This window comes from Neodiprion fabricii, chromosome 2 (assembly GCF_021155785.1).
Source record: "Neodiprion fabricii isolate iyNeoFabr1 chromosome 2, iyNeoFabr1.1, whole genome shotgun sequence".
Taxonomy (NCBI): domain Eukaryota; kingdom Metazoa; phylum Arthropoda; class Insecta; order Hymenoptera; family Diprionidae; genus Neodiprion; species Neodiprion fabricii.
In genome coordinates, this window is record NC_060240.1 from 10565022 (window position 1) to 10591495 (window position 26474).

General features: G+C 36.2%; 1 protein-coding gene and 1 long non-coding RNA gene across 2 annotated transcripts in view; both read right to left on the minus strand.

The window, feature by feature from the left end:
- LOC124176694 overlaps positions 1 to 10355 on the minus strand; it is a 29326-nt gene extending 18971 nt beyond the window's left edge. Inside the window, exon 1 of the mRNA XM_046558286.1 lies at positions 10057 to 10355. Coding sequence (XP_046414242.1) covers positions 10057 to 10127 — 71 coding nt within the window. The 5' untranslated portion in view covers positions 10128 to 10355. The remainder of the gene's footprint in view (positions 1 to 10056) is intronic.
- Positions 10356 to 14666: 4311 nt separating this feature from the next.
- LOC124175759 lies at positions 14667 to 25301 on the minus strand. The gene is made up of 3 exons (XR_006869230.1): positions 25148 to 25301; positions 15911 to 15982; positions 14667 to 15807 (listed from the first exon to the last, which is right to left on the minus strand). It is a non-coding gene; the product is annotated as an uncharacterized LOC124175759 (long non-coding RNA).
- Between the last annotated feature and the right edge of the window lie 1173 nt (positions 25302 to 26474).

Consider the following 26474-nt stretch of genomic DNA (forward strand, 5'->3'; position numbering starts at 1 on the left):
GCAGTCAGCTAAATGCTTGTTTGGCAAGCGAAGCTTGTGACACATAACCTCAAAGTCGTTTTACCCTACCTGAGCTGTGTGTCTTATCGATAGCGTCGTTTTCGAATTTGTTTTGATCATCATGGATCATAAGAGGACACTTGTACTACAACAAAACCGGATCCGTTCTAAGAAACGGAGGTTAATTAGCAAAAAACGAAGACCAAATGTTGAACCAAACGTTGATATTTTTAGTTCGGATGAGTTTGAGGCAGAAATTCAAGTTGATTCATCGCATATTCCTGAAGGTACGTTAAGTTGATTGTCATTTGTAATTCCTTTTGTCTAATACATGGTAATGTCAGTTTTATTATCTTCAGTCGTAGGTATTTATATTTGTTGACATTAAGGCGAGTTGCCGTATATTAAAGATACTGAAAACCGAATGAATAGGTATTAGTTCTAATCATATGTAAACTATTGTTTTCTTACACCAATAATAATAGAAACTATACATTTTACGTTTTCTAATTGAAATTGTATATTTTCAGAAATTCGACAGGTTGTAGACCACTCTGATGAGGTTATGGGTGAAAGCTCCCCTATACAGTCAGCGATAACAATTTAAGTGATGAAAGATGAATGAAAGATACTGCATTTTTCGATTGCTTGCTAGGTAAGTAAGGATTTTAAGAAATGAGAACAATTGCAGAAGTAAGTAATGAAACTGAAAAGCTTCTTTCTTTCGCAGGTGTTTTTGCTTCGACACACCGGGACAAAGGTGGCAAATTCATTTCGGAATCTACTTTTTCCAGCGTCTTAGGAAATGTCCTTGGGAACGCTAAGGATTGGGATGGGAAACGGAATAGAAAGAATCGAGAGTCTGTTTCGGATGAGGTGGGTTCCGACCAAGCGAGTAGTGGTGTGGATGAAATCAGAAACTAAGAGTAACTTCACTATGAAAGTCGAAGTGTAACAAGAAATATATTATTATTATAGTAACCGTACTAATATTCTTACTAAACTTCAATAATAAGGATATTTTTGAACAATCTAAGGAAAAAAAACTAAGTTTGTGATACTACTTTGATATTACTGGTTAATGTTCCTATCGATGATAACAGAAATAATTTAAGGAATAAACTAAGTTTGTGATACTACTTTAAAACTGCAGGTTAGTGTTCCTATCAATAATAAGAAATAATCTAAAAATGTGAAAGATATTCTAAAATTTGAATACCATGTAAATTATTCCATCCAAATCACTTACGATCTTGCAATTGCTAAAGTAGCTTTACAAATTCAAGCTACCGGAAAACCAACATTTGATAATTCGTTTACAAATTTGGGGCCTTTCCACATCATGTCTCATCTTAAAGCTGTAGGAAAAGTTATAACAGATTCTGGCTTATCCAATGTAATGGTGGAAGCAACAACTTGTAATATCAATTCAAAACACCTGTGTTTGAATTAACGAAACATGGTTTCAACCATAATAGCCATATTTGTTTAAGATAAAAAAAATATCTTGTATACTATTATCTTCGTTACCAGCTTCCGACTTAAGTGCTTGAAACAGTGAATCAAAATCATCAAACCAACCGATGCAGCGTATGAAATGTACTAGATTACGTGGCTTTGGAAATATTCCATACAAGTTAATGAAGCTGAAGCTAGCAGCCAGAGTCAGCAGCCAAACGTGATAAACTATTTGGAAATAGAAAAATGCAGTTCAGTTTTCTCCTCATAATTGTATAAAAGTATTGGGGGTTCGAGGTATCTCACAAAATTTTGATTCTCGAACATCATTAGCTTATTTGAATGAACATTAGAACTTTTGGCTGCAAATTCTGGTTCCGAGCTTCAGCCTTGTTTCAAGTTGTACAATATTCTTATTATATCTGAACGCTACGTGTCTTTGCTTCACCTGCGGAAAATATCTTTCTGACTGACGTAGGAGGAAGTTCGATAGTATCGATCAACAATCGGTATTCTATTCGGAAGTATCAGCGAGCAGACCGATACTGCTAGCTAAATTTTTCCGTGTATATGAGTCATTTTGAAAAAGTACATTCAAGAAGTTGTTTTTGGTATGTATTCTTCATTCATCGACCTATCAGGAATGAATAGTTTATTCGTGAACCGTTTTAATTCTAAACTTAAATTGAAATGAAAAATTATTATGATTTCGACAGTACCGGATACTTTGTTGTCTGACAATATCGGATATAGATCAGGGTGTTATTTGTTTGTTTCGTACGTGCATAACAATGTCAGATCAAGATGGTGATGATACGGGGAGACAGAGAGGGGTTTGGAAATCAGATAACATGTATCGGGCAAAAAATGAAAATACCTTGGAAGGTAGGTACTACTGGACTTCCTCCTACTAAACTTTCGGCGTTGTGATGAGAATATAATAATATTATTGTACTGTATTTTATCCGATAAATCCCTCGAAGTTTCGCAAACTATTTGATTCACCATGGATCGATTTTTTCATGTTAACATTTGATAAACACTTGTGAATATCACTACGATAAATAAATAAGGGAGTTTCGTGACTTTCGTTGATCTAATTTTTAGTAGATAGTATATATATTATATATACATAGTGGATATAGTATGTGAAAGTTGGCGTCTGCCGCCATGTGTTTTCCCTACCCTTACCTATTTGTATAGATACTAAATAACTTTTTCGGAGAATCACCACCTTTTATAACGTTCATTTACTAGTGCCTAAATATTCAACAATAGTAGGTTATTGAAAACTACGGGTTTACGTTCGGATGTTATTACATGTCGCATCTTACGCAAAATTGGTGAGCCTAACGCTCGATCGTTTTTATTCCCACGATAATTCATGATACAAGAGTTGTCGAGAAAACTATCATTTGATTTTTTCTGGGTGCTACAGTTGAAGCGGCTACATTTTCAGCAATCGAAGTTGGGGGGTCGATATTTGTCTTTGATGTTAACGTTCGTTCTTATTCTGGGATGTAACACTGGAGTTGCTTGTTGTCGATTCCATGACACGTATTCAGCGCATTGGGCGAAGCTGACGATGTCGTTGGTTGTGCGGACTCTTTAGGATTTTCATGTCTAGCTTCCTTCTACTGACCAAGGTGCAACAGTGGACAGATCGGAGAGAAGCGTCCTTTAACTCGTAAGCCTATGTCGTCGTACCGACGAAAGATTTGATTCTGAGAAAGATCTGACACACTCCGAGGAATCCCGCGCTCCAACTTCTGAAAGGTGATGTCGATTGATGTTCCACGGTTTTCTTCAGGAAACAAGATTCATTCGCTGCGGCGTTCTGAGCTCATGGATGAATGAATTCCACTTGTTCCTAGATCGCTTAGGTTGACGTATGATGACGGTCCAATGGTAGGTGATTATTCCGTAGACGTCAATTTGGATGTGATTTATGATATTCTATGTTATGGTGATGTTGAAGTACTTCCGATAGTCGGGACCCTCAGCTTTCAATTACATGTAGTGTGACAAAATTATATGAGTCTGATGATTGACCGAAAATTATCTTATCTTGAGATTAAAATACGCTTCTTTCTTTACCAATGTCTTCGTACAACGATTTTATTTATATTGATACGTTTTCTGATTCTTAATCTTGTTACAGTTTTATATTCAATGAATAGTTTTCTGACTTATATTTCGTTAAATTTGACCCAACAGGTTCCGTAGATTTGTTGTATTAACGATAATGAATAACTTCTGAATAATGGCGGCGATGTACGCCTCATTTCACCATGCCTCGTGTTCAAGGTTCATGTTCAAAGATTTCAGATCTTATCTTATAAGACTTATCAGAAAAATTCTTACTATTAATTACACTTTATTATTTTGAACAAGTTGTTATTTCGTAACTAAATTAATCGTTTTCGATATTTGTATGAATTATTTAGTATTGCAAATTTCTTAATTTCTAAATGTACATGTTTTGCTCTTCGTTGTTGGTCTTGCTGTACACTGATGAATCATACTCCTTAACACTATGATCCTTATACATTGTCTGCTACTCATAAACAAGTTTTTTTTTTTTGATACTTTGTTCAATAATCAATCAGCTTACATTCTAATATAACTTTCCTTTCAAAAATTAGTATCATTGTAATAACTTTTGGTTGAACGAAACATACCGATGCTTTCGTCTGACACTCGCAGTTCATGAGGTAAAATTCTCCAAGCATCACGCAGACTTTCACCATGAAAGATACACGCATTTCATGATGCGGGTTCTTTTCCCGGGTGATGCCATATAATCTGACCCGTTTGTTACAGATGATGTGTAAATTTGTCAAGCTTAACTCGAAAGGTTGTCAGCGAATTCTTCGAGGTTTGTTACTCAGGTTTTCATTTTGGTACTGAAACGTCATGATGTAAAGGAGTCATCCACGTTCCTTGTGAATTGCTTTCGGCGAGGACAAATTTAATGTTTACCTAGGTGAACATATCTTCAAGTTGGCGGTCGAAACAAGTTTCTTTTAAGCAAATGCATTCTTCTCGGACTCTTCGACGATCTTTAACTTCGGATGTTCGTTGCGATTCAGGTTGACACGACGCAGTTATTGCGATTTTGACTTCGCGAATGCAATGGTGACGTCTTGCTGTGCCGCAACGTTATACGTGAAACTCTTCCTTTACCCCACAGCTGCATTTGATTTCAGTAGTCCTTGATGTAGGATATCGTACAGAACATCATATCTATCCATGTGCAATATCCGAGAACATTGCTTTTTCTTCGTTGTCGATTTAGTTACTGCAGTAGAAGTTGCAAACAATTTCAGATCCGATTACAGTTTTCTTTCGAATATTGGTTGAGTTTTTCCCAATTCCAAAAACCGACTTTCATCTGCCTTTGGTAAATTATCGCATTATCGCAGGTATCATATTTATTGTCAATTTGGATTCTTCGGAAAGTTTCGACGCAACCAGATTGTTTTACTCATAGTTTTATTTGGTTTCATGGAGGTTATAACACCATTCAGTTCAAATCAATGATATTTTGACAAATGCAAATTTGGTTCTTCACACTTGAGTCATCAGGATTTATTGATCTTCCCTCAAAATCCTCAAAGATCGATAGTTTATAGTCTCTAACTGTGTGAATTACGATGTTCAACATTAGTGTTTTATAGTTGAGCGTGAATTGGGTAGAAGAGCTTGCACAGTATATTTTCGTAAAAACGTGAAGGTCGTTCTGATGACGGCGAAGATTTGTAGTACGTGTTTTCTTTACAAAGAATTCGATGATAGATTCAAATAAAATTTATCTCCTTCCTTCTGATTCTTTAAATCTTTGAAATTACATTTATCGACATATAGATTAGTTATGATGTACATACACGCACTTGTTATTGATTATGTTCTCCCTAATCTGACGCTTCACTTATTATGTAAACTTATTATCTTAAAATGGATGCATTCTAATTCCAGTACTTGTACGCTAAATAAAAAAAACCAGGATAAAGTGGGGCAAGTGAAAATCCATTTAAAAAAATATATATGTTTTTACACATTTGGTATTGCTTCTCCACTTTGCCCCAAAAAACGATTTCTTTTTTCTTTTGGGTACTTTAAAAGTCAAATATTTTCCTTAATCAGTAATGAAAAAATACATAAAAACATCATTTGAATGATAATGTTCATTCTTAAAGTTTCCCACTCTATCCCGGCCTATCTTATTTCCTGAAGTTTTATTAAACCTAATCGTAATAATTACGCTCGCCTTATAACGGCGAATTAAGTATTGGCGTTCAATGGCTATGTTGTATGAAATATTTCACAAACCTGTCTTCACTGCTTTCATGCTTTTGAAAATCAGTCAGCAACATTATATATATGTATATATTGTATAACAGGTTTCTCGTTTATACTATTGATCTTATTAATAATAATATTCTGCACTTAAAAATAACAGTTCCATGTAAAGTCAGGCTCAACAAAATAAGCTACTCAATTTACAGTCAACTTATCTTCGTACCCTCATCGAAACCCTACATTTTTCCGCGTCCTTCTATGAGGTACTGTTTTATTTTTGTACATCTTTTCTCCGTTAATTTCTCATACACATTGTCGTTTGAATTTTTGATTACCGCGATGGTTATTGAAGCAATTCATTTACCCGGAATTCTGTATGGCTATTATGGCATCTTCGTAACGGCTTTTGCATGCAATATGTCCATTTCGACGCGAGGGTAAATTGTTGTTCTGATTCACGTATTTTTGAAATTCTTTCACCAAATTAATACTCTTACCTGCATTTTACAAAGATGTTCCAGCGTATACTAGTTATTTCTAAAAATACAGTGGGATAGGTCTTCTTTTTCTAATCACCATCAAGCTGAGCACTTGCAAAATCAAAATACTGATCAAACTTGTACATAAAATTTCAAAACCTCATTCAATTGATTTGCGAAAATCCTATCACAAAATCTCTGAAATATTTCTATCACCAGTCAGCCTTAATATTTGATTTTCAACAACAATTTTCAATGAAATTCCAACTTACGTCATACGAAAATAGAATTTACAGTCTGGAATACAATAACGTACGGTGCATAATTCCTGGATGCAGCATCAGGTGAGAGTAAGAATTTCAAACACCTCAAAAACATGCAATTTTCAATTTGTTTGATCAAAATTAGGTTCATATTTTTAGAAAATATGTTTTTGATGAAAAAAAAAATCCTGATGATTACAGATAAAAATTGCGACGTCAGGGATGTACGCCAGCCAAATGCTCGGATGGCAATCGGCCATGGACTGCACGCGTTAACTCCACTATTTCCGGCGGAAATCGTTTGAAAAAATTTTGAAGTGTACTTGAAAACATAAATAAAATATCCTCCAAGTTTAAACAATTTGAGAAAAATCAGTTAGTCGAGAACCATCGCGAAGGCACTACACTCCTCCGGTTCTCTATCGTAGTTCCCTCAGACGTACTTCAGTCTGCTGTAGAATAATCAGTCAGAGTTCAGTCAAATAATATTAGGCACTTTAACCGTAACCGATACGTGTAGATTGCATTTCCGAATAAATTATTTGTTTGTTTGAATGTGATTTAATATTCACGATAAGAAAATAATACGCCCCCGGGACACTTATCCTAGGGTACGAACAACGTAAGTAAAGGTAAAGAGCGAACTGGCATTGTGACTAAAATAATCAACGGAAAAATACGGTTCATTCATCGAACTTTTATGGAATATACTGTAGCCGATTGTTCGATTCAAAATCTCTAAGGAACGGAAGATAACAGCTCGTATTTGCAATTACGAGTGTTCATTATCCATCAAGTTCTGCTTCAATCGAAGTGTAACGTGTCTTTTTCAATGTTCTATGGTCTGAATGTAATGGTCGGTGAGCTCGAAATACAAAGCTCTTTTCCGGGAAACAAAGTTTGGCATCTTCCGAAGCGACCACCAGAATGACAGTACATTATGTAACAAGTGAATAAAGTCGGAGATTATTCCCGCGGGTAGGTTTCACTTAAAGTCATCACCTACGGCAACATTCGACTTTCATTCCTGTATTGCTTACAGGATTTTATTTTCGACTCAACTTGAACCACATCAATGACTCGAAAATAGGGACCCGCAGTATTGCGGTGAAAAACAGCATGGAATTTTTCATAAGTGACGAATTCATAGACGTTTTATTTTTTACGCGAGAAGGATGTTAAGACAAGAAAACATATGGCTTTCAATAGGACACAAATTTCATGTTAAGCCTGACTTCAGACTAGCCAAAAGACTTGAAATTTATGCCAAACGTAATGAATACGACATAAATTACGTTTTTATATCTACCATAGAAGTAGATCATGAATCGCCTTTCCATTACTTCCTGTTATGGAGAGCAGCAAAAGAAACCTTAACGTACGGAACGATGCCTCTATATAGGTGGTATCATTTCTTCTCGAGCATTTTAAACATTCTAAAGAACTAGAATATATATGCGAAATAGTAGAAACCGTCGAAAAGAATTTCAAAAGCCCGCCTGTTATCATAACCAGACGTGATCATTCGCTACTCAAAAAAGTTAATCTGTATTATAACATGTCTAATATATTAGAATGTTTATTAAATATCTTTGAACTTCGTATTTCACAGACCCAAACTTCAGTGAAACTTAATGGCGTTATTTTCCAATTTTCAGATCTGTGTGATGAACTAGCGATAGTTATCCCAATTGATCCAAAGAATAGAATTAAAGCTATAAGAGGATATATTAATTTTGTGGTTCGACGCTCAGGTACGATGGATGAGAAAGTAGTCTATAAACACGAAGACTCTAGTCTTTACTTACAAAACTTTACGAAACTTTACAGTTACTTGCGGGTGAAATTAAGAACGGAGATTAAAAATAAAAAAATTCGTTCTCTCTGCAGAATCCCTCCGACCTAGAAAGGAAATACGTGTGTCATATGTTTTATTAAATAGAGAGAATGTGTCATTGAATATTGCACAATCATGAAATATCAATATCTACTCGCACAGGTAAATCCTTTAATCAAATTTCAAGGAATGTAATAAATTTCAACTTTATTCGTCGAAATGTTACGAATTTGTTGAATGCTTTGAAAATTTTTCATTAAAAATCATTATAAATTTTTTTATTCCTGCGTAAGTGTGATCATTTTATCGGTTTGAAAGGTAGAATATTATTGAAAGTCAACATTATGCCCGGACAGATGATCCAAAAGGATAGGCACTGGATACCCAAAGGTAGTGGTATTATTTATAGAGGCATAAAAAATCAGAGCCGTACAATTGTTTATCCGTACCTAAATTACGACGCGTGAGATGAAGAGAAGTATGATGAAGACGATTATAACAGCCGTACGGAAGCAGGAAAAAAGTAATTTCTTATCAAAAACAAGCCTAGAAAGCAAAAAGGTATCTGCTTGTTACAGTGCTCAATCTGTACAAAAAAATTTTGGCCGATAACTTCAAAATTAGTTATCAAAGAAGAAAGTACTACAAGATGTACAGTCTGGAGCACAATATCGTACGGTGTCCTTACCAGTTTAATCAATCAGAACGATTGATCTAACTATTCTAACTATATATATATATTTTCTGAACGAGTAAGCCAAAATAATATTAATAATGGCTTTAAATGAGAATGGTCGCGCTACTTTAAGGTTGGCGAAAATGATTTTCGAATCTGGTGATTATTCAACTAAGACCTTATTACAAGATTTTCTAATGAATAACTATGGTTTTGACCTTCAAGCTGTGTATCAAATGTTCTATAAAGTAATAACTATGGTTTTGACCTTCAACTATACTAGAATTTTTTTACAAACAGACTCGACGTTACAGTGTTCATGTATGTGGCAAGGTCGCAATAATCACGTGCGCGTAGGAAACCACTTTGTTTGAAACAATTTTTTTTACAGAATCTCATTATTGCCATGACTTTATTCCGCAGAGAAACCATTCGTATCAGCAAGGATTGTTACAATGAAACCAACAAAGTATAACTATCATTGTATATGTAGGAATTCACTATCGTTGTACCGTTCAAATAAAAGAAAAAAAATAAAACAGTTTTATTACATAAGTAATAAATAAAGATTTCAGTTATTATTCGATGTATGGAATCAAAATATATTCATTTAAATATAAACGAAAATTTTTTTTTTATTTCTGTTGACCTGTTATTGATACTAATCGTATGATCTTACACCGCTAGGAATCCGATGCGAATTTGTAATTATTCATTTACTCCATCTCTCTTTATCATGTATCAAGCCTTGCCAAATTAGCATGCGTAAGTCGCTGATGTAATAGTCAGAACTTTTTCACCGTGCATGTGGAGTGTGGACAAACTTTTTGAACGACTGTACACTGTACGATAAAGAGAGAGAGAGAGAGAGAGAGAGACGGAGAGAGAGAAAGAGAGCGATGATCACATTTCTCGCCTCTCTTTCGTTGCACGGATGGCAATTGCATTCATATACGATACCGGGGATCGTTTCATTTGTGTTCTTTCTTCTTACTCCAGTGACTCGTCCCTATTCTTTTCTTAACCTCTACTCTTACATACCTTTTCATATGCGTGTACGTCATCGAGTACGTATGCGCGTTCCGTCCCTCTTTCTGTCTCCCGAAGTACATAGGTATGCGTGTAACTTTCACCGCTTTCAATTTTTTTTATTTCACTCACAAACCGCTCTCGGGCCTTTTGTTTTACAGATCTAATCGCGCAGAATATTATTATTTTCGTTAGAATTACCGTTGTTCTCCAAGTCGGTCGTCAATGTTTCAAGCGAAAATGCTTCAATTCAGAATACGAGATTCTATCCTTACCCACGCGTACAGTACAAATCAGCCATTTCGCTTCGTCTCCGCTTCTCGCCCCTTATTTCGCTTCTATCGCTTCGACGCTCTTGATTACTGCGCATGCGTCGGATCTTCGACGCTACCACTATGGGTACAATGACGTGACATCGACGAAATAAGCGGTGGTACCTTTCGTTGTTTCTCTTTCTCCGTGGCCGTGATCATATATTTATATATATATATATATATATATATATATATATATATATATATATATATATATATATATATTATATTATATTACGCCTGTTTATTTTTCGTACTAAATTGACGGTCAATTTAAATCAAATGAGTAGATGAGAAATACGCAGAAACGTTAGCGTTCCGTTGACTGAAGACTATAAAGACAGTAGTTACCCCTGGGTAAATTTTTGTGCATCAGTTTTCGGCGGGCAAGTGGGCCCAGGTGGGCCTGGGAGCGTAGCAGGTTTCTGGTCTATCGACTCTACCTAACGGGCTTGTACCGACATTAGTAGCAGCCAAACTAGTGCCGGTATGGAAACTTAAGATTAAGACGGTACGAACTGAGTACGTAAAACTACGTAGCGATTGTAAATGTTAGTACCATATCTTTATCGACACAGTCATTATTTTATTCCAATAATACGGATATGCGTTTTCAATGTGACATAATTTTCCTAAAACAACTTGCCCTCATTTCTCTGTTTTCGACCAAAATGTCTTGTAGAATTAAATACAAGGAATTAATTTAAGACATGAAAAATTGTCGTAATTATCGAAATAATTATATTTGTTACAATCATTATATAAAAACAACAGTTTCGATTCCTGGCTCCGTCGTTAATTTAATTTTTAATTAATTCGAATTTACATTCTCTAGCATTTTTCGTCTCCTTAAAATAGATATGACGTATTTTCATATCACTTCATAGACGGCCGGGACCGTCTTACGTGGCTTTTAACAAGTAGTGTCATACACTTGTAAACATGTCACACGCGTACAAAGATCTATAATTGTACTTTTTGAGACGAATTTCATAATATATACTTATTATTAGTTTCTGTTCATTCAAAGCACAAATATGTTAAATCTCCTAAATGACTAATCCTACCAGTTTGTTCTATCTTTGAATTTGGCAACGAAATATTTTTCTTCGAATAAACATACCGTAAACCATGAGCGAGATATCTTCGCCGGTTATTCTTAAAGAATCGCGAATCAGAGTAGTCAATATAAATTTTATCGATGCAACGTATGACCCGTGCGGTTTTTAGAGGAAATTGGGAACCGCTAACGAGAATTCTCTTCTCCATGCCTATATGTTCTAAATGTTTATGGTCTGAGATTACTAAGCTATTGGTCAGCTGCTAGGTGGCTGACTTCGAATCAGCCAATGAACGTTAAAGTTTTCCCCCCGTCATAAACGTCGTTTTGATACTCAAAACGAGACACTGCAAGTTCTGTAACCGTCAACACTTTAGTTCGACCTAAATCGCTGCCAAGTTCGTTGTTAATCTGTCATCAATAGATCTTCCGACGTCGGGGTCGAATCTGAAAAACCGGGTTGTCGAGTCAGTTGAAACTCAGTGTTGAGTGTTGACTTTTGGCAAGCTTCGTCGCAACGGTTTTGTTGGTCGGAAATCAAATTCGTCATCGTTTGCCAATTAGAATTTTTCGCTGCGAAGTGAGCATCGGTAAAATGAAATCAAAATTCATAGCATATTCGATTTCGTGAATATATTTTATAACATTCAACACGCTTTTGAAATCTATAAAAATATTTCAATCAGACTTTATTATCTACCGTATAAATATTCGCCCGAATATACCTTCGCGTAATGTGTGTTTCGAGATATTTCTACAAAGTCAAAGTGCGATATAACTTGTCGGTAAGTCGTATGGTATCGTACTGATAAATATTTCTTGTTGAAAACTCTTTTTTAATTAGAACAATCAAGCATTATTTTCTAGTCATTTTTTTATTTATAGAAAATCCAATTTTTTTGTTTTCAAAGATAATCGGATTTGGCCGACGGGTATCGATTCAGAATCGTTTGTATCATTTTTTTTTCGTTGAACAGTGAGAAGAATTATTGAGGAATTCAAACTTCGTGGATATAAACGGTCCTGATAAATACTTTATTAGTTTAGCTAACGTTTCGGTCGAAACGTGATCGACCATCTTGAGAGCCTGAAAATATACAATTTAAAATTGTTTATGCAAAGAAACTTAGATAATAAATAAAAAATATACAATATTTCAATAACTGTCATTTATTCCTAACAGCTATGGGTGTGATTATTAGAAAAGTTGTTAAAATTGAAGATTATGCGCGTTCGGGTACTTATATTTACTTGGTTTTACTACTTCGTGTCTAATGCAAATAACTTTTTAACACCGCATGTTAAAGATTACGATGCAAGAAAATATACAAAATCAAAATTTACAACAACGTGGCTTCAAGTACCACACGAGGTCTTATAAAGTTTCATGTCTTTTGAAGGATTAGGAGAACTAAACAACGTCTCACAATATGTCCACTGACGGATTATACGTATTTGCATGAAAATGAAGTACGTAGCATTTTTGATATTCGTATAAAAGAAGTGGTTAAAAAAGATTTTAGTCTCACGTTTTTAGGTGAAAGTTTTAATGACTAATATTATTCTTGGATATGAAGGTCAGACATCAAAACACTTTTTTATTGTGTTTACGTTTCAGCCCTGATGGGGGCCCTCCTCAGAACAAATTTATTTAAACCATCTGTCCCGAACAGAAATAATAAAATAATATACAACTCAATTGTAACAAAATAACATGAATAGTTTAGATAATAAGCCAGGATGTTTATGCACTATAAGTGAGAGGAATTACCTGGTGTGGTTTTCACAAAAACCAAAACACACCGCGATCGCGATACGTAACTCTAAACGTAAACACAACAAAAAAGTGTTTTGATGTCCGACCTTCATATCCAAGAATAATATTAGTCAACAAGTCACTAAGGTCAAGAAAAAATCGTCTTCATCATACCAATGAAAGTTTTAATATTACAGAGTTTCCAGAAGCGTTTTAAATGTATAAAGTATCATTACAATAATTATAATCAATGAATCCTTCTGAGTCGTGATCTGCTGTTTTGAATATATATTAGTGGACTGTGCTTACGAATTCGATTACTTGCCTTTTCAGTGTCCCGAAGTATCGTCGCTGAATGGAAATGGACGGAGTGCCACGAAAGTGTGCCATGATATTTTCATTCCTGCCCGATGGGAGCTGCAGTTGCAGGTAAACCAATGAAGCCTGAAAAAGGTAGGAAACACCTCGCTATAATTGATTGTTATCGATCATTTTGAGAACTCGGAGCAGCATGACTATAAGCTAAGTTCTGTATCGGTTAAAAAAACAACACAGTGCGCTTATATCAATCATAATTATACGCTATATACACTGAGAGAAGATTCTTGTTACAGTGAACAGGATTCATTTGCTATTAACAAATCGCTATATTTGAATACGGGGAAATAAATATTTAGTTATACATAAAAAATCGCTCGTTTATACATTATATACTTAATTTTTTTTTTTTTTTTAAATAAAGTTTTTTTTTAATAGTTAATGAATCATCTGTTTCTTTAGAAACAATGTCCTGTTACATAAAACAATCTGACACAATGTTCAACTACTTGGATATTGGTAACGAATGAATATTTATTAATTGTTAATAATTTCATTGAAAACCTTTTTAGTTACATAAAACTAACGGACACAATGTCCAATTATTCGGAGAATGCAACGAAATCAAAATTTATCAACACTTAATACGTCATCCTTTTCTGTTCAAACAATATGCAGTTACCCCAAGTAAATGAATGCCCTCGAAACAAGCGGAACATAATTTGCGTCACACTAGACTTTAACTTATTTCAATACGTACCTAAGTGAACTGCAACTAAATATTTGAGTAGCAAGTAATGGATATTAGTTTGCAATGAATAAATGAAATTCTGTAAATTTCACAAAAATTAACATTTATAGTTAATGACCTTACAATTCTCAGCGGTACAACATTGAAAACAGCTTGGAGGATAAATGTGACTTGAATTCGTCGAGACGCCGTCGCGTTTCGTGACATAAGGCTATTCGGCTGTGGATAATAACTCTGCAATACGATCGTTTCTTATGAAGTCAGAAGTAAATATGTTTAGAATTTGTCAGGGCTGGCCGGGCACGAGCGTCTCGTCGATTCCTCCGGGCATACGATACCTTGCCCGGGGTAAATAAATATACACAGTCCAAGATAAGAACGTAAGAACTAGAAACAAAAAGATTGCGTCATTGGCTAAAATGTATTAAAATAAATACTAGAATGCACGTATTTTAGAAATTAAAACAGCAGCTTATGAAGAATTCCTTCGGTGGCCTCTCTGTCTGTTTCCTTGTCTGCCTTTCTATATTTCCATCCGTCTTTCGGTCGAGCGTGCAAGTGGCTTGTGAACTTCCATCCGGGTGTCTGTACCGCAAGATGAGACGACGGTAGTGGAAGCGTGAAACTGCTTGGAGACAGGGTTCATCGTCACCTTGTGCGGTCACCGAAGGGTGGCGATTTCCGAACCCGTCGTGTGATTCGGCGTTATACCCTTTACCTTGAAAATTTCAACCTCCTCGCCATTCGGACCTTGGACGACGAATGCGTAGAACTTCGGTCCTCCCGAGACGCAAGCTCGCATAAAACTCCCGCGGCTCTAAGACTCCAACTCGTCCATCAGGTCGCCAAGAAAGTGACCCGTCGGTGGTTGCGGATATAAATCACTGAATCACTGTCTTAGTAGAGAACGCGACGATCGAGCTTCTCGAAGTTCGAGTAGAGCTTCAGCCGAGCTTGGACAGTGGGAATCGCGACGTCTTCCAGTGCTGACGTTTCAACGCTCCATTGCACGTGTGGCAAACCGGACTCCTCGACTTCAGGGTTGGCCAAGATTTCGAGCAGCTGCTGTCGCGTCTTGACCACCTCTGTTTTTCACTAGATTTTTTCGCATGGCCGAACATGTCCTAGCTAGAATGAGTTCAGACATGATTTAGGCGTTGACCGCGTACCGGGAATACGCCTCTGGAATACGATCGCGATCCAGTCGTACACCCTCTAACGGTTCGTACTCGTCAATTAAGGTACCGTTTTCGAACCGGCTCGTTCTCGCATTCGGCAGGCCAGTCGCTTGCCTTTTGCTTAATTTTGAGGAACGTGTCGATGTGGTTGGCGAAATGCTCACCTTGGCGAGTAACCTGATCCAACGATCTTACCTTATATCGGCTTGTCAGCCTTCGCTTGTGCTTTTGATCTTGTTACCCTTCTCGACGGATATCCATGTCCCCTTGTAGGCGTTGCCTGTTGCATCCGTTTTCATCTCGTAGACTCGGGAGTGTTTTCCGGTCTCCAGTTGCTCCCTCGTCTCCTCGTTCTCCCTCAGGCTTCGATCAAACACGCATTTCTACTGCAAGAAGAAATTGTGCGTCAGATTAAATCAGAACACTTGACCTCCTTTTTTATTTTTTTATATTTTTGTTCGTTATTTTGTTTTGAAACTTTTTTCATACCTCGAATTTCGATCACTGCTATTCGACTCGGTCGCGACAGCACTTTTCTTGACGCTTGTGATAAATCGATTTCTGCAACGGTTACAATAAACTCTGTCGGTATAGGTTTGGAGATGGTAGACGCGTTTTGCGACCTTGAAATAAAACGTCCTGTGCGATCCCATTTTCTATTCCTTAGCTGTCCTCCGGGACATAACATGATCAACATGCTGTAAGGGTGTACGCCGGAAAAGTGGGGACCAGCCTGCCGACCGTCGTCATAAGACCCAAGCATTGCGTGTATTGCACGATCCATACTGTATACAACCACCACCCCTCTCATATTTCGTCTTTTCAATCTCTACGTATTTTCCTCGACAGTTCGCAACTGTTTTCACCACCCTCAGAAAAGGAAACGAGATGTAACTCTAGTGCAATCTTGGCTGGCAGAGATTGTGGACTCATTTTGCGACATCGAAACGAAACACCCTGTGAGATACCCTTTTTTATTCCTTCGCTGAACTCGGAGACATAATAATCAACATCTCGTAAGGCTGCGTGACGGAACGCGGAAACCAATCTACTGGTTGTATCGAGACTCGACTGTTACTCACTGTTACTTTGTCAGTCAGCTAAAAAAAACACGACGCAGATACTCGCTGTCTTCTTGACGTTACTCGTACCCTTACAATGCTTACGTATTTCACGCCTCTTGGAAAATTGCCTCTGTCTTTACTCCCCTTGTGGAAACGGAAACGAGTTATAAACAATGGCGCGAGCTTTAACACAGCCTGGGAGAAATCGCTTGAATCATCCGAGGCATCGGAATCCCGTTAATTTTCTTCAGTCACATCACAGGGTTCATTTCGTAGAGCGGCCGAGTTACACCCTTTACATTTAAGTCGGATGCGAAAGAGTGCCAGTCTTGTGACAACTACGAAAGTAATCCTTGGACAGATTAATTTGATAACGTTAAAGGCAATTAATTTGATTAACTCACAATATAGATTTAACACGATGACAAGGTTTATTCAATGTTAATTGAATCGAAATTATAATGATTATTATTATCATAATGAAAAACGATGCTTTTCAAATAAGACAAGCAAGGAATTACTTCAGAGTTAGTTTTTTTATTTTGAGGCTAAGAGATTTTATCAGCAATTCTGCTTGAAGGTTCACGAAGAAGTGTTCTCGTTTTGGAACTGCTTCGATTAAAGGGTTTTTAAGTACTGCTCTTGTTGGATGACGTTTTAGAACTACCTTTGATTCTGCTCTTATTCTTTAGCGTGCGGTTTTCTAACGCGGTTACCCTTCGCACTTATAAAAGTTACCAAGTTAACTAAAGAGACGAATAACAAGATCAAAGAGTGCAATTTTGAAAATGGCCAATGGGTATTCATGAGAGAGAGAATCGACAAGTTATTTCCCAACTCGGACAAGACTGCTCAAGCCGTGTGTCACAGCATTCAAGAACGGTAATTCGACTTCGTAAAGCGGCATAGGTTCCCTCATGATGATGCAGTTCTAATGCCTGCGCCGAACAAGAGACAGAGATGTCGAAATAACTAGACACATATAATGCGTTCTTCAAATTTGTTATCTTGTCTCACACTGGCGGCGAGAGGCATAGTTTTTGGTGTTTTTTTTTTCATCCTTTTGATTTGTTTCAACTGTGGTTTTTCGTTAGCCAAAAACTATGCAATTTTTCCTGCCAATTTTAATCGAGCTTCATATTTTGCACATTCACTTCCTGCTACCATTAGTTAGCTAATACGAATAGACGGATGAGTAAAGGGTCAACTTGGCTAAAAAATTACATCTAAAATTCAATCTATCTGAATTCTTAGGAATTTGGCTACTGTCAGTGCACACTGCCATATTACCTTCGGCTTAAGGTTACATGGCAGAAACATGTGAAAAAAAATGCTTTGCCCTGGAACTAATTACGAATGCAAAGGATTTGGTAAATATTTTTACGCGATCAAACGCCGATATATTGGTGATCGGAATTTGCAAGATTTCGTTAACTTGAGATTATATAACGCGTCTCGATAGCACGATTGAACGAAATGATGTGTTAATTCGAATATCGCCGCACTCCACTGCGAGTAAGGTAAAGACCGTCCTTGACGTTGGAGAGAAGTTTTGGAGATTAAATGAAAGCACATGGGCTATAAAGAAAGCCAAGTGAGAGAAAGTGAAAACTCTCAATATAATTTGTAGGAGGGGTTCGACAAATTGAATAATAAACTTTAATTGTCGTTTCTTTGTTTTCAGGTAAGAGTTACTGTAGATAGTGTAAACAAGACATTAAAATAATTGAATAAAGGCTTTGTTTTCAAAGCAACGCAACATCGCATTATTCATGGGTTGATTGCCATAACCCCATAAAAAATTAGCGCTTATATAAATATAATGAATGTAATATTCAGGGATCGCGAGGATGTGACGGGAGAAAGATTGAATATATATACCGGAACTTTGGTAGCTGGGGAACGTAACAATTATGAAAGTACTGTGTACTGCACGGCTAACTACGCGGATGTCCTTTCCACAAATCCTTCCAATAACGTACGGTTAAACGTTAACGATAAAAAAAAAAAAAAAAAACAAGTATGAATGAGAAATGTTTTTGTAAGATACGTGTGTCTATAACGATAGTATAGAATGTGAGAAGGCAGGCAATGAAGGTAGTCGGTCCTGAACCGTAACAGAGTGTAGTCGTCTTTATTTACCTTTTTCTCGCATACAATAGTTTTGTTCAATTGAAGATGGAAAAACCACCACGTAAGCAATCGATTTTGTGAAAAATTTGTGACAGACAAAATGCATTTATTCGATATTTTATAGAATTCAACTCTTGAACGTTGATAGCGTATTCAATTATGGAAAGGCAAACGTAACAATCATAGTTAGGTTTAATGAAACAAAACCAAGTTTTTAGAATTACGATAGAAATAAACTAATTGAAATACACCTAGTAATGGAAGATAATAGGTATAAATTATATTGTATTTCATAAAATACGTCAGCATCTTTATCTCTGTATATTTTTGTAGGGAGTCGAATCAGTAACGTATGTACGAATGTACAACACACTATTATTTAATAGTTTATGTGATTTTAACGTGTTAAGAACCAAAGAAAATCTTCCGCTAGACATATGACGTCGTAAAGAAAATAGGCAGAATAAGTGATTATCGAACGATGTTCGAACGATTGAATATGATACCGAATCTTTGACCATGAAGCTCTGGTGCCCATCACTGATCATCATCATGTTCGAACAGATCTTCACGTTTCTGCGATTAAAACACACAAAACAAAAAAAAAAACAAGTATGAAAGAGAAATGTTTTTGTAAGATATGTGATGTACGAATGTGTACGAATGTGTGTATCTATAACGATAGTATAGAATGTGAGAAGGCAGGCGATAAAGGCAGTCGGTCCTGAACCGTAACAGAGTGTAGTCGTCTTTATTTACCTTTTTCTCGCATACAATAGTTTTGTTCAATTGAAGATGGAAAAACCACCACGTAAGCAATCGATTTTGTGAAAAATTTGTGACAGACAAAATGCATTTATTCGATATTTTATAGAATTCAACTCTTGAACGCTGATAGTGTATTCAATTATGGAAAGGCAAACGTAACAATCATAATGAGGTTTAATGAAACAGAACCAAGTTTTTAGAATTACGATAGAAATAAACTAATTGAAATACACCTAGTAATGGAAGATAATAGGTATAAATTATATTGTATTTCATAAAATACGTCAGCATCTTTATCTCTGTATATTTTTGTAGGGAGTCGAATCAGTAACGTATGTACGAATGTACAACACACTATTATTTAATAGTTTATGTGATTTTAACGTGTTAAGAACCAAAGAAAATCTTCCGCTAGGCATATGACGTCGTAAAGAAAATAGGCAGAATAAGTGATTATCGAACGATGTTCGAACGATTGAATGTGATACCGAATCTTTGACCATGAAGCTCTGGTGCCCATCACTGATCATCATCATGACCGAACAGATCTTCACGTTTCTGCGATTAAAACACACAAAAAAAAAAAACAAGTATGAATGAGAAATGTTTTTGTAAAATATGTGTGTATCTATAACGATAGTACAGAATGTGAGAAGGCAGGCAATGAAGGCAGTCGGTCCTGAACCGTAACAGAGTGTAGTCGTCTTTATTTACCTTTTTCTCGCATACAATAGTTTTGTTCAATTGAAGATGGAAAAACCACCACGTAAGCAATCGATTTTGTGAAAAATTTGTGACAGACAAAACGCATTTATTCGATATTTCATAGAATTCAACTCTTGAACGCTGATAGTGTATTCAATTATGGAAAGGCAAACGTAACAATCATAGTTAGGTTTAATGAAACAAAACCAAGTTCTTAGAATTACGATAGAAATAAACTAATTGAAATACACCTAGTAATGGAAGATAATAGGTATAAATTATATTGTATTTCATAAAATACGTCAGCATCTTTATCTCTGTATATTTTTGTAGGGAGTCGAATCAGTAACGTATGTACGAATGTACAACACACTATTATTTAATAGTTTATGTGATTTTAACGTGTTAAGAACCAAAGAAAATCTTCCGCTAGACATATGACGTCGTAAAGAAAATAGGCAGAATAAGTCATTGTCGAACGATGTTCGAACGATTGAATGTGATACCGAATCTTTGACCATGAAGCTCTGGTGCCCATCACTGATCATCATCATGACCGAACAGATCTTCACGTTTCTGCGATTAAAACAGACAAAACAAAAAAAAAAACCTTAATCAAAATTTCGCCACTGTACCGATATTTAACAACAAAATTCACAAAACTGGAGGTGCGGATCGTCGACCTTTAAATATTTCGAAGGAAATGCAACGTGTTCCTGATGAATAAATTCATCATTATGTTATCCTGTGCAAGTCATCAGATACACCACTTCGGTATCCAGTTTAATTGTCGGTGCAGAAATCATCATTATCAACCCAATTGCACATTGGAACCATCGAACGTGCAGAATATGCTCTCGCTGTATTGAGTGAAGGACAAGTGATATATTCCAAGGATTTGAAATTAGCAAGGACATTGAGCAAACTTATATTTACAAGATTGTGAATATACGCAACGTTATCCAAGATAAATGACAAATGAACATCGTGCAACGAAGGTTTAAATTTGAATTCCAATGCGTACTTGAGGAAGAACACAAGCAACCTATTCCAACGTTCAACTTGAATATATTTCGTACATCAACTCGAAATTCGTTCGTTTCGAAAGACGAAAGTGACAACTTCGTATTCCAACGTTCTGACGCTACTATCCAAACAAGTCCTGAGCAACTTGATGAATTCATCGATAACTCCTTTTGTTTAACCTGACAAATTCAAATACCGTACCGTTTAGAAAAAGAAACGTTATGTTCGTATTTTAATCTTCGTCGGACTTCGGAGAAATAATCCTCGTGATCAAATACACACCTGCGAAGGTTGAAATAAGCAAATAAATAAACAAATAAATAAAATGTTACCAGTATCTTTCGATGCAGATGAGAAACGTCAACGCGTTCGTGTCAACCCAAAGCCGTGTGGCTTTGAAACCTGGAGTACAAAGACACTGTGATTCTTTTTTACCACCAACATACCGCCTCGATGAAGAACGATATTAAATTATACTCAAATATCCATCTCGGCAGAGTGACCAGCAGCCTTCGAAACCTCAACATCGCCAACATCGATATATTACGAGACCAAACAATCTACAAATTCATCTAAGAACTTGAAACACATCTGGGATCACATCATTTTTCCTGCGGCAAGACCTGAGATATAAAATCACATGGCAAGATAAATTGATGGCAAGAAATAATAAAAAAAACAAACTCATCGTTGTACCAAGTATTCACCATCTTGGATTATCCACCTTCGAAGGCTGACGTCATACAACGTAGCGGGATGAGTTCTTTGCGTATTACTAAGATTTTGCTCCAATTTAATCTGAAATAATTTCGCGTTATATAAACTCTCCATGGAATTGAAGTTGACAGTCTTCAACATGTTTGGTCAAACAACCGCGTGAACTCTTCAGTGACGAGATGTTTGTTTTTTGTTCTTCTTCGTTACACACGTCGGCGTATTTTAAATGTTAGTATGAATATTGTACGAATGAATGAATGATTTCATGCGTATTTTCTCGACAAAATACCAAAATTGAACTGTTTAATAATGCCACTGAGGCTTTGGTACAACTTAAATACACACTCCATACAGTAACATGTTTTTATGTAGCTGTTAACCACATCTAGACTAATTTGCTCCTTATGTAACTTAGAATTTTTTATAAGTTTATCCACAGTTTGTTTTCCCTAAATATCACAAATCAATTAAGTCAAACTTGTGTAGGAGAATCTTGTGATGAAACTGAAGTTAAAAAACATCGTCTACGTGTTGAAATCCATTAATAATGTGTATTATTCATCAAAACCTCGATTATACGAAGTGTCACGAGATCCTCTTACGCTGTCTCATCGTGAGTTACGCAAATCACGATATGTTATTATAGATGTGAAAATATTTAGTGAATCCTCGGAAACGCAAAGGTGACAGAAATATTAGAAATAATAATTAATTTTTTACAATACTCTCTAGATCACCGATCCATCGAAACAAAAGAGAACTGTATTGAAAATTGATAACTATATTTAGTAACAGCCATGTTAGATTTTTTTTGACAGCTGATGCATGGACAGTAAGAAAACATTGATTAGCCAAGTTTTTGTCCTCAGCGGTAATTAAGGGAGAAATCAGGAATAGTTTTACGTGAATAAAATAGTTTTTATATAAGATTAGATAAGCTCAGGAAGTGAAAAATGAAACAAAACCTGAAAGTTGATAGAAAAAACTGAATTATTTGGATGAATCTATTAAACGATCTACCCACAAGAGAGGGTTCAATCAATAATACAAAACACAGGCGTAGGATGAATTTCAAATTGAATATTTATCAATATTTTTTTCTTGAAAAAAAATCAATCTATTCATCAAACATCGATGTGATATTTCCCTATATTTTTACGAACTTCTTTTTCTATAACAGTATTTCAATTAGTTACATAAACACTATTAGTCGAAAGCTAATCTCGAAGCTTACATTTTACAAATTGAAACACTTTTGTTCCAACCAAAATACTCTGTGGAAAATTGACGTTGTTATAACTGATCAAAATTGAGTAAGGTGAACTACTATAGAACAAGTTGTGTGGTTGATTCTGAACTTCAACGGCGGATAGCGTTAGATTGATAACGGATTAAAAAAATGAAAGTTTCCGTAGAAGTTCAGACAGCATTTTTATAATGCTTGTACAAAGCTTTCACTCACTTTGTAGCTGTATTTCTATAGAACAAATAATGCATTTTGTCTTTATAATCTAAATTGTTGTTCTGATCAATTTTTGTTTCACCGAATACTATGCTTTTAGGACAAAAATTATTTCTCACGTCATATTTGGTTTACATGTTCAGTAGAATCAGATGGAGCTTAAAAAATGTCGAAAATCAAGAATTAAATGATAAGATATGATATGAAAATATTTTTTCATCATTTTGAATTTTTCTTATCAGTTGGACACATTTTACTATTTCTTCATGAGAATACTCAACTATTAGTGCAGTGCAGCTTCGGGCTATGCAAAGTTATTGGTATGAAAATAATAATTGCATGGGTGAATGATACTGCGAACACGCAAATAAATTCTTCAACCGGTCTTGATTTAGCCGTCTGATGAAAAAATGTTGCTGAATGCCGTAGTTTTCTACTAAATCATCAAAAAGCTGAAGCACGGTCCCAAAAATCTAGCTTTCCCAAAGTTAACCGCAATATTTTTCAAGAACTCGTCATGTCCTGAATCCTTTGACATGGCATAATTTAGTTTCCTTGAAACTGTTTTTTTTTATTCAGAAGGGAAGAATTTAGTAAATCAAATGTTTCGTCCAAGTCTATTAGCAATTGGTACATTGTATTATCAGTGACAAACTTTTCAGGAAACATTATCATGTAGACTAAATGTGTCGTGTACATGGATTCCAAGAATACGTGTACCGCAAGAAAAACCCTCATTTTCGAATGATTATTCAGGGTGAAATGACGTTCTAAAATTTTTCGAATTTAACTTAGTGGATTTTCTTTACTCAATCTGAATACTGTTCTGATTTCGTCCCTGGATGCAACACCATCTTTGTACTGCAACGGTTTTTCTTTCCAGTTGTTTCGGAAATATTTCACAAGATGTGAGCATGAGGTTATCCTTGTTATAACTTTTACTTTCTCTAAAAGATCCAATTTGGTCATTCTCCCAGCAACATCGGCAATGCCGGGACATTGCCGTGAACCAATCCGAAGAGCTCGCAAAATAATTTAATCGGTAGTAAATAAGCGTCTTGCGTTTCCAACCATTAGTAGAGAATGCGTTTGTCCTAGTCCGTTCCGACATATTACCGCCTTGTGAATATCAAATGGTTTGAACTTCTTTTGAATAGATTTAAAGTTTACGTATATGATGTCTGAGGAAGTCGACGATACGTATGAATCTCCACACGTGGAAGACGGTAAAGCTCTTCTTGTGAAATTATGAGTTTATCATTATTACTTTTTCGGGTTTTTGCCTGAACGCGTATGTTAACGGCTTGTGGTCCTTGAATATCGTAAATGTATGTCAATTACAGGTATGCCGAAAAAGGGTGAAAGGAACCTTGTTATTTCCGTCGTGATGCCGTTCGTTCGCTTTTAATCGACAGAACCGACCTTGCGGTTCTTAGTTCAGAACGGGGGAACCTTAGATTTAGTTCTCGTAAGACATTTTGAAAAAAGAATCGCGCACTAACCACTCGAAGCAAAAAATACCACTTCTACTTGGTACTCGTATCGCACACTTCAAGATCACGTCGTGGTCACTAATTGTGGATGTTGTAGTTAGGTTGAATAATCGGTTGAATTGTTGTTCGCAGTTAAATTTTATTTATCTTTATTACAGAGCTTAACTCGAGCTTTGCGTCGCTCCGAGGTGTTATCGTCCACTGCTCTAATTGCTTTTAAAAATTCGTCCACGCTCGTTACGGGTTTTTCCACTTTTTATTTTATTTTTACCCCTCGCCAAATAACTCACAATTCAAGTTCCGCGCTGCTTAAATCGTACACCACACAAACATAACACAAATGACGATTTGAACTTACCAGTGCGGTCGTCGAATTCTGCCGCCATCAATTGACGAACACGCGAAATCTTTAAAAACTCCACTGACGTGAAGCAGCGCGAGTGATCGTGCCCCGCAGACCGACAAGCGTTGCCGCAATTGCCGAAGCAATTCCGCAGTGTCATGCGGAATAGCAACTCTCGCCGGAAAACGTGGCACTCGTCAACGAGAAACGCGTTGCTTCTTCTCGCGGGGTCCGCTAATTTTACAACCACGTAACGTAAATTGCTATTCATCGTGTTGGAAATTTCAATTCGTGTAATAGATACGGGGACGCTACAGGTCTACTCTCTGATAGAGTGATTTTCGAACTGAAAAGATTTCCGGTTGCTCAGCTATTCATAACGTTGCCGATCCAGGCTTTGATAGGGCCGAATGGTATTACAATACGTAATTCCTGACGCTTCGTCAGTTAAGTATACGAAATTTTAATATGGCTCACCAGTGTAAACAAATGAGACTGACGGTTAGTACACCCCTGAGTCACGCTTTGGTCCTCTCTTTCCTAGGCCAACAGGCCGGTGTCGGTTCGGAATGTTTGCTTCACTTCGTTTCCAGACACCGGTTTCAGAATGGCCACTCTGCCAAAAATGTTCGGTGCATTGGACAATAACTTGCTCCGGTGTTGTTTTGGATCGATTACATTAGCGCGAGCTGGTATAATACTCCGATTTTGCGTAACAATGTTCAGGTTGTATATTAACTCAAAATGCATGGTTTCACCATGGTATATTTTTATTTGAACCAGTACTTACGTAAAAAATAGTTTCTTACTTAGATCAAAGTTATTATATAGAGGTAATAATCATTTCAACTTTAACATTATCATTCCCTGCATTGCCGTTATTGCTTCCTTAACAAATCAGTCGAATCGTTACATTTTGGCATAATAACGCTTGTTTACGTACAGCCTTAGCACAGTGTCTGAAGTTAAAATATATCTATAAAGGTATATGCGTAATATATTTATTAAACGTATGAATTTTATTACAGGCAGGAATATATCAAGATGGCCGCTGTGGTGTTATTTATCTGCATGTGTGGTTTATGAACTGGGTTATCTGCTGGCTCCGATCAACCGTGTATGAGCGGTTGCCTAGCTCAAGAAGTATAGGGGCACATCGTGTCTATGCAATTGCCTGACTCGAGGATTGTAGGCGCGCGATCTCTGATGCATTCCTCCAACTCTTATGAATATAATGATTAATATACGATTATATATGAACAATAGTAGATTTGCACGTATGTATGTGCGTAAGATATTCATACATGGTAGTGATATAGTACGTTACTTTGGAAGGAAGAGC